General features: G+C 44.0%; 1 protein-coding gene across 1 annotated transcript; it reads right to left on the bottom strand.

Moving 5' to 3' along the window:
• Positions 1-4,213: 4,213 nt before the first annotated feature.
• LOC145796235 (uncharacterized) lies at positions 4,214-4,681 on the bottom strand. The gene has a single exon (XM_082881286.1). It carries the CDS (start codon positions 4,679-4,681, stop codon positions 4,214-4,216), a length of 468 nt encoding a protein of 155 aa, XP_082737412.1.
• Positions 4,682-10,123: the final 5,442 nt, after the last annotated feature.

Below are 10,123 nucleotides of genomic sequence, written 5' to 3' on the forward strand. Positions count from 1 at the left end.
TCTCGCATTTCACTTTGTGAGATCAGATTAAGAACCGTGACATTTGTGTCTGAGCCATAGTGAGCCCAATGAACAAAATAGGATTTTCTCGAGACATTCGAGGACGTCTACAGTTTCTGACGACTCCACTGGGGAGTTAGAGAACTTGACTCGAACTTATGATATTTTGTTTTGACTACACTTATGTGTTTCTTTGCATTGCATGTGCATTGGTGCACCTAGGACACCGTGTTTGTCATCTGCTATTCCTGAACGGTTTGTTGGAGGCTCACTTTGAGAAGCGTGCCATAAGGCTGACCGGTTACGGGCTCTGCCATGATGGGAACACAAACCCGGGTTTTTACCGGGGTACCCTTTTGACCATTCGGCCTAGTGCATATTCGGAATCCATAGTGACCATTCTAACCTACGACAAGTTGCTTACCCAATTATAGGTTGTTTGAAACCGCTGTGCGCATAGTGAAACCCTAGTTCTTGACGAAACTAGGACAGGAAAAGCCTACCCCTCCATAGGGGTGTTTTGGCTCTCACTTGTTTGCTATGTGCTTTTAGAGTGCGTCTCTACATGAATGCATGTATCAGTTTGCAGGTCTGGGTATCAGGCCTGCGGGCATTAGCATCAATGTTTTGGGAATCAATTATATCTGCGGGTATCAGATTCAGATTTGGCGCAGTAATTTGGGAACAATAATCAGTAGTTGAGAACAGTATATTCAATTTACAAATGTCAACTGTGTGTTGTCATACCGACTATGTGTTGTGTTTATTTAAGCCGTTATGTTGTCCGTTTTCTGGTTGTTTATTTCATTATTATGCTTTATTTATCTTTTTGCTAGGTAGTTTAGCACAATTGCTCCAACAAAGCAGATATTCCCCAAGCACTCTAAACTAGAGGTTGCAGACTCCATCGATCTGAGGATCTGGCAGACGGACAACCAGTGTTCCATTCTCTACCCCCAGTTACCAGACGGAGGGCAGTTAGGCAGAGGATATTAGTTCAGCAGTCGATTCAGAGGGCCTTGTCTACCCCACCTGAGTATAATAGGGATCAGAGTTCTGTTTCTCCCGCAGAGAGGGAACATACACCAACAGTTCAGCTAGATCAGGACAGTATGGTAGGAATGGAGGAAATGATGCGTCAACTGCAAGAAAGTATGAAAGTCATGCAGCAGGACACTGTTCGTCAAGCTGAATTTGCCAAACAACAGGCTGAGGTCATGGCTTAACAGGCAGAGTTAATTGCCAGTCTACAACAACAAACCGGAGCATCAACTTCACACCAAGCTCCTCAAGCTCCTTCCCCGCCAAGAGTGCCAATACTCGGGGAGGCAACTAATGTCCAGGAAGATACGGACATTCCAACACGGCTGGCTCTGCCCCCGATCCTACCTCAACTATCCAAGGCACCCATGCCTATCAACCCACTGGATTCTCCCTTCGAGTTCGAAGTGGACCCCACAGCATTAAAAGTGAGCAAGCTTGAGAAGCTGTTCAAGAAATCTCAGGGCGTCAAGTCCATTTCAGATATTGAAGATGGGTACACTGACGCGGCCATGACGCTGCCATACCGCTTTAAGATGCCACATATTGACCGCTTTGACGGATCTGGGGATCTCATGGTGCATTTGCGGCTGTTTTCGGACATACTAAGACCAATGGGCCTCACCAGGTTACAGAAGCTTTCTTGTTCGGTCGGACCTTGTCAGGTGTAGCGGCCATTTGGTATGTGAAGTTGAAGGATTTTGTCAACAGGAGTTGGGAGGAGATGGCTGAGGCCTTCATAGCACAATACTCCTATAACGCACAGATTGAGATTACAACCCGTGATCTTGAGACGACTAGGCAGGAGCTTAAGGAGAGTTTCTCTGATTTTGTGACTCGATGGAGAGCCAAGGCCTCAATGATAACCATTAGGCCGACTGACAAAGATCAAATACGGATGGTTGTGCGCAACCTCCAGCCTAAGCTTGTGAAGAAAATGATCGTCCTCCCTCTCCCCACTTTTGCAGATCTACATGAAATTGGGGTGTAGATTGAGGACTCCTTAAAGCAGGGTCTGATTGACAGTGACAGAGAGCAGCCCAGGAGGACCTTCAACTGCAACGCAAATGCAGGCACAAGCAGTGCTGCAAATGCTAGAACCTCAGAAGTAAGCATGGTCACCACCACTACCCTAAGAGCCCTTGCAGCCACCAAAGAGGACTGGGTGAGGAAAGGCAAGGAGATGACCGGGAGAGCCAGAGCAAAGTAGGCGGGGAAACCTTTTGAGTTAATGCACCGACCCATCCAGGGTACCCTAAACGGACGCTTAGTCCGGGAGGGGGAGGATTTTCCATTCTGCGGCTTCCCAGAGCCATGGTTAAATGCAGAAAAGTGCCGCGTGCCAGGGTTTGAGATCTTCTTCGACCTGCAGTTATCCGGGGATGATGTTGCCGAGGAGCAGATAGACCCATCAGCTGAGGTTGAGCAGTGTGGGAAAGTGGATTTAGAGAACATCGAAATTGAAATGGGGGAAGCGGTGGCTTGTGTACGTTCAGATCCTCCAATCGTACAGAAGTGCTTGGGGGATAACTTCTCGGTGTCCATGATCAGGAATGAAACGGCTGCGAGCCCACTTTCAAACATTTTGGACACATCCACCGCACCCTCCCTCATCTGGCAGTATGAGGAGGGATTTTTGTCAAGCAGCACCGGGTCAGGTAGTGAGCCGGAATCTGATTCCACCGAGTCTGTGGAGTCAGAATCAGGTTCCAGCTCGTCCGAGCCTGAGTTCGGTATTACTGGGGGTAATGACCCGGATGCCACAGTCCTGTCTAGGTCGTCCTTTTCTTTCTCTTTTGAGTATGTTGTAACAAAAGAATCAGACGATTTGGAAGTGATTAATGAGAATGGAATGGCTGTGGTTTCTGAGTACTTTTCTGTGCCATTGATTTATTGTATTAATCAGGACTTTCAAAATTTTGATAAAAACGATGAGGAAGAAATTCCTCCAGTTTTACAACGATTAATTGATCAAGAGCATGAAAGATTTGTTAAACCTTTGGTTGATGAAATCACTATAGTTAATGTTGGAACTGAGAAGGACCCACGACTGGTCCAGATCGGGTCCACGTTGTCTTCGGAGGAGCGCGAGCACTTAGTCGCTTTATTAAAAGATTTCAAAGATGTTTTCGTGTGGTCCTATGAAGACATGCCTGGAATCGATCCTGAGATTGTACAGCACCGGATCCCTCTTGACCCAGAGGCCCGACCATTAAACAGAAACTCAGAAGAATCCGCCCGGACTGGGCTCTCAAGATCAAAGAAAAGGTCACCAAGCAAATTGACGCAGGGTTGCTGCTGGTATCTGAGTACCAGACTTGGCTGGCCAACATAGTTCCGATGCCAAAGAAGGATGGCAAGATTTGTGTATGTGTGGATTTCAGGGATTTAAACAAAGCTAATCCGAAGGACGACTTTCCTTTGCCACACATCAACGAGTTAGTGGATTTCACTGCTGGGCATGCACTGCTTTCGTTCATGGATGGATTCTCAGCCATGCGCTGCTTTCGTTCATGGAAAATCCCGTGGATGAAGGTTGGGTTACTTGAATTGGGACAATTAATTGAAATCTCTATTTTAGCCTACTTGCGAGTAGCAAACTTCAAACCATTTTTTTTTTGAACAAACGGATATGCAATGCTTTGTTCCAAATCAGGTGATCTAGTCTATACTTGTATGTTGTGCGCATCACATAGTAATTTTTGGCTAATAAACTGGAATAAGAACGCATGTGTTCTCAAAAAGAAGATATCATGTTTAGTTGTGGCCGATCTTTGATCGGGCGAGCGGGGGTGCTCATTGCATGACCTTCCCCAATCGTACCCAAGTTCCCGGGCCGAGGCAACTATGGTGATGACGGACACGTGGCCTTAGGCACGAGCCAGGGTTTCCTAAATTCCCCCAAAATAAAATATTTAGATGGTGACTCTGTATCTGGCAAAGCAGTCCATGTTTGGCACTTTTTTTCTAAAAATTAGTTTTTCAAAACGATTTGCCGGATTTGGACTCTTTGGTGATTCATCAATCTCGTATTGCACTTTGCGAGATCAAATTAAGAACCGTGACATTTGAGTCTGAGCTATAGTGAGCCCAATGAACAAAACGGGATTTTCCCAGGACGTTTGGGGACGACTACACCGACTAATGGAGCTACCGCTGGGGTGAGATCTTGCTAGAAGAGACCCTGCTTTCTAAATAATTCATAATATAGTATGTCTGTTGCACTACCTTGATCTACCAGAACTCGTTTTACGTCAAACCGTTTCCCAATTCCCACAGTTATAATCAGTGCATCAGTATGTGGGTGTTTTATGCCTTGTAGGTCCTTTCTAGTAAACGAAACAGTGCGTAAGGAGGATTTGGGTGCTGTGCATACCTTTTTCGATGCGGGTTCTACTGACATGACTTGCTGAATTTTCACAGCCTTAGCAATCTCCTCTTTCAATGCTTCTTCGCGTTCCTGAGTCGTTGTCCCGTGGATCACATTTATTATTAGCCGAGGTGGGTTCTCGATGTTCGGTTCTAGTGGCGGTTTCCCCTGCTTGGCCACAACTTTATCCTGACTAATGTAGTCCCTGAGATGCCCAGCTTCTACTAGGTCTTCCAAGTGCTGCTTCAGTGCTCTGTAGTTCTGGGTCATATGCCCCCTGTCTTGGTGATAGGTGCATTTGAGCTTCTAATTACGCCGAGTCGGATCTCCCAACATTTTCGGCGGCCAAACAAAGAAGGGTTCTCTCTTGATCTTTTCCAAGATACGATAGATTGGCTCTTTGAATACGGTCACCACTGCTTCGTGAGATTTGGATTTTTCCACCTCATTCACTGGGAGCCCCTGGTGTTCCCCTCGGTACGTTTTCTTCTTGGGCCAAGCTGTTTGTTCTACTGATGCTATCTCAATGGGGATCTAGTCGTCCTCGAGGCGAGCGTACTGCTCAATCCTGGCACTCACATCTTTCAATGCCGTGGTCAGGCACTTGGAAAGTGACTGTCTCAACTTACTTTCCGGGCACAGGCTATGTTTGAAAGGCATAACAACCATTTGCTTATTGCATACGTTTTCGTCTAGGTCATTGTACTCTTCCCAATATCTCCTAGCATAACTGCGCAGCACCTCTTCCTACTCATTTCGAAGACCGAAAAGTGTATCTGGCTTGGGATCTTTGTGTTGGAGACAAACCTGGCTAAGAACTCTTCGGAGAGCTGTTTCCAGTCATAAATTGATCCAGCAGGGAGTCGATCGAACCGTCGAAGTCCGATTTCTCCCAAACTGGATGGGAAGACTTTGCACATTAGCACCTCATCTCGGCTCCATAGAGGCTTCATATGTCTATAATGGCTAATATGCGTCAACGGGTCCGACTTCCTATTGTACGACGTAAACTTTGGTGGAGTGAATTTCTTTGGAGGTCTCATGGCCTCAATTTCGGGGGAGAATGGGGAGGAGACAAGTCTATCCAGTGCTCGGTGCTCTCTCCGGTGAATGGTACGGTCCAGATGATCTAGGCGTTGTTCATTCTGCTTGCTGCCAATCAGCCAAGTACGAAGGTCCTGAGGAGGGTACTCACTCTGTTCGCTAAGCATCTTCTACCTCTTTGCTCTTCTCCGGTGTGACCCACGGGTTTGGCTGCTTGTCGCCTCACTTTGTATAGGGATTGGCTGGCTCTGCTGCCCAAACTCATTTCTGGGAAATTTCTTCACTGGTGGTTCCCTATCATAGGCGAGAGGGCTCTACTTTAGTCTTCTTCTCCATGGCATCACCCAACACCCTTTTGAGTTGCGCTTTTAGCTCTTATAGCACCATTCCCATGGAGTTCGTGATTCGATCTCTATAATCCTTTCCTAGAAGAAAGTGATGAGAATAACCTCCAGCGAAGGGCAATCGATGCTCGACGGACTCGGGGATCCGGTTATTGTTTCCAGTTTGTTTTTCTAAGACCGTTGGGAGTGCCAAGCCTTTATTCTTTGTCTTCTCCGTCTGCGGGGTATGTGTTGAAGATGGGACGTCTTCAATCCCCATTGTCGGAATCGAGTACAGAGCTCAGAAACAGAGTGTCCACGCTCACCGCACCAATTGTGCGTACCGGATACCGCACTAGATGAAAGTGGATCGGAGCTCCGCACTCGGTTGGACTCCAAGGATTGTGGTCCCTGCAGAGAGAAGCACCGTAGGAGCTGCCCGGCCAGGGTTGGCCGGATAACCCCTCCGGTGTGGGAATCAGTGATCGGAGAAGAGTGTTTAGTTTGTAGTAAATGTGGTTCAGCTTAGATCAGTTCAGTTACCTTCAATGTGAAGTTTGTGGAGTATATATAGATTTGCTTGCTTGTTTTGCAAGATGGTTTCATGGAGCTTTGGTGCTGCCCAGTTTCCTTTTACTATGGCCTTCGGTGGGGGACCATTTGGTAGTTATCAAGAGGTGCTTATACTCATTGTTGTCATGCTGATAACAAACCACATTCCTCTAGTTTAACTGTTTCCGTGATTCTAGGTGTAGGGGACCAGCTGAGGTGGCAACTTGCACATGCATATACCCACAGCTTCCATGTTTCTCCAAGAGGTTTCCTCATCTCGGTACTGTTATGCCTCGGCCTGGTTTCGTTGCGCCTCAGCTCGGCCCTTTGCGGGACTATTATAGAGATGGGCTGGTCCACTCAGATGTCCTTGTCTGGACTCGGCCCACCTTGGTGCTGGTGATGGATTCAGTGCATTAGTTCAGCCCTTGGATTGAGTCTTGCAGCTCGGCCCAGCCCAGTATCTCGGTTGGTTTGGCCTTTCCACTGCGAGTTGGGCCCAAGTGCTTGTGGATTTGGGTGGACTGTTGATAGTGAAGTTGGGCTTAGTTGCCTTGCCCACACATTCATCCGGCCCATTCGGGTTTAGAAGGTTGGACTGGCCCGAGGCTTGGATCAGACCCATTTCATATTTAGCCCCTTCAGGTGTGTCATATACAAGTTATTATTTGAAGTATGAAATGTACAATATATTAAAAATGAAAACTATAGTTTTTTGGTAGATTACAAAACTTCTGTTAAGATAAATCAAATAACTGTGTGCCGAATGGCTTGATCTGTCCCATTAGTCTGGTAAATAAACAAAAATTCCTATAGACCATATGTTTTAGGGCAAATTACGACGGTTGTCCATGTATTTTAGTTTTTGTGTTATTTTAGTTCTCATAATCTAAACTGGCTCGACTTTGACATTTTTTTTTATAGATAGGACTCGACTTTGACAATGAATTTACAATTTTGTCTCAATTTGGTTCAATTGGTTACAACTCTTAGCATTTTTTTTAATGAAAAATATGCAGAGTGTTATATGTCATATTTTTAAGGGTAAAATTGTAGACTTATCAAATTTAGTAAAGTAATCTTAACCAATTTAGTGATAATTTTTTTTTTAATTACACCAACAATATTATCAACTGGACCAAATTGACACAAAATTTAAAAATAAGGGTCAAAATTGGGTTAATTGTAAGTATAGGGACCAAAATGACAATAGATAAAATATAGGGACCACTGGAGTAATTTTCTCAATGTTTTATCCAAGGCTTTAATCAACAAAATAGATTCACATAGTTCTGGTATATAAAGGGGCTGAATATGAAATGGGTCGGATCCAAGCCTTGGGCCGGCCCAATCCACTAAAGCCCAAATCCAAGTGGGTTAGATGAATATATGGGTAAGTCAATTGAGCGCAACTCCATGATCAACAGTCTACCCAAGTCCTCAAGCACTTGGGCCCAACCCGTAGTGGAAAGGCTAGTCCAACCGCGATGCTGGACTGGGCCGAGCTGCAAGACCTAATCTATGGGCCGAATAGAAATGGGCCGAGCCCATACAAGGATATCCGAATGGACCAGCCCATCTCAATAGAAGCCTCGTCTATGGCTGAGCTGGGGCACGAAGGTACCGAGCTGAGGAAACCCCTTAGAGAAACGTGGAAACTATGAATGCATGCACATGGAGGATGCCACCTCAGCTGGTCCCCTACACCTAGAACCACGGAAGCTGTTAAACCAGAAGAATATGGTTTGTTATCAGCATGACTACAATGAGTATATGCATTCAATGACAACTACCAGGTGGTCCCCCACCTTGGGCAATGCTAAGAGGAAACTTGGCAGCACCTGAGCTCCATGAAACCATCTTGAGCAACAAGCAAGGAACCCTATATATACTACATGAACTTCCCATTGAAGGTAACTTGACTGATCCAAGCTGAACCTCACTTACTTACAAACTCAACTCTCTACATTTCTTCTCCGATCACTGATTCCCACACTGGAGGGGTTATTCGGCCAACCCCGACATGGCAGCTCTTACGATGCTTCTTGTTGCAAGAACCTCAATCCTTGGATAGTCCAACCGAGTGTGGAGCCCCGATCCACTTTCATCTAGTGCAGAATCTGGTACACACAATTGGTGCGGTGAGCGTGGATCACTTTTTCTCTAAGCTCTGCACTCAGTTCCGGCGATGGGGATTGAGGACATCCCACCTTCGACACATACTCCACAGATGAAGAAGACAAAGGACAAAGGCTTGGCACTCCCAACAGTCCTAGAAAAACAAACTGGAAATAATAGTCGGACCCCTGAATCCATCGAGCATCGATTACCCTTCCTTGGAGGTTCTTCTCATCACTTTCTTCTAGAAAAGGATTACAGAGATCGAATCATAGACTCCGTGGGGATGGAGATACAGGAGCTGAAAGCACAACTTAAAAGGGTGTTGGGTGATCCAACAGAAAAGAAGACTGAAGCAGAGCCCTCTCGCTTGCAACGGAGCAGCTCATCCAGAGAGCCACCAGTGAAGAAGTTTCCCAGAAATGAGTCTGGGCAACAAAGCCAGCCTATCCCTGTATAGAGTGAGGTGGCTGTAGACACGCCATTTTGGCCGGCCCTAAAACTTGAGCACTTTCTTTTGATTACCCGACGATGACAATTAGAATGTGTTTCTCACAAAATCCTCAATAAGAGAGATGGAATTTAAACTTTAATCTCAACCTTCACCATGATGACTAAATTGTTTTAAACTACTAAATATTTTATTAGTTTAGCATTTTGTAATTTTGCATAATTTCATGTGTTTGTTCATATTTTTAGTGTTTTTATATAAATTTGTATAAATTATATATTTTATATATATAAAAGAAAATAATAAAACAAATTATATTATGTGTTTAATATTATTATATTATATGTTTAGTATTTTGGTATAAATTATATATTTTATATATTATTATAATTATATTATAAAAGAAAAATAACAAAAAAATATATTGATGTCGGCATGCCGGCATCAATTCAATCAATTGAATGCATATAGATTATATTAATATAATATTTATATTATTATATTATTATTATTCTATTATAATTTGCCTATATAAGGCAATCAATGGCTCAGCAAGTTGGAGAATGACGAAAGAAAAAGAAAGGGAGTCTGAAGAAAAAAAGAGGGGAGAGGCCCAGCAGAGAAAAAAAGAATGGGAGGATCAGGGAGAAAAAAAAAGAAGGAGGAAGTGGTGCGAGAGAGTTTGAGAAGAGAGAGAGTGAAAATAAAATATTTGCTTTGATATTTTTATTTCCATTTCATTAATACACCATTCAAAAACCAAATACTAAAGCTGTAATTCCAAATTTTGGACTGAGAATTGAGAACACATTTCACAGACTTGAGAGTAATCAAAAGAAAGTTTGTGACTCAGAAAATTCATCATTTCCCCAAAACGTGAGTTTTCCGAAATTTTCATTTAATTTAAAAATGTGATATAATTTGTTTAAATACTTCATTTACTTCTTTTCATAACTGTTTTTTTTATCGTTTTAATGGGATAGCTGCACCGCACACATATCTGCTATAATTTAAATATTGTATATAAACTGTTGTAATTTATTACTTTAAATAATCAACCCCACCAGATGAATAGTAACCTCCGACGGTGAATAGTAACCTTCAGCGGTGAATAGTGACCTCGATGGTGAATAGTACCTCCGGCGGTGAATAGTATCCCCGGCTATTTAATTTTACTCGCTTTCTGTAGCTTAATTTCAGCACTATTATATGCTATTTAGGGGG

This window comes from Camellia sinensis, chromosome 7 (genome assembly GCF_055761805.1).
Source record: "Camellia sinensis isolate YWXY chromosome 7, ASM5576180v1, whole genome shotgun sequence".
In the NCBI taxonomy this organism is placed as follows: Eukaryota; Viridiplantae; Streptophyta; class Magnoliopsida; order Ericales; family Theaceae; genus Camellia; species Camellia sinensis.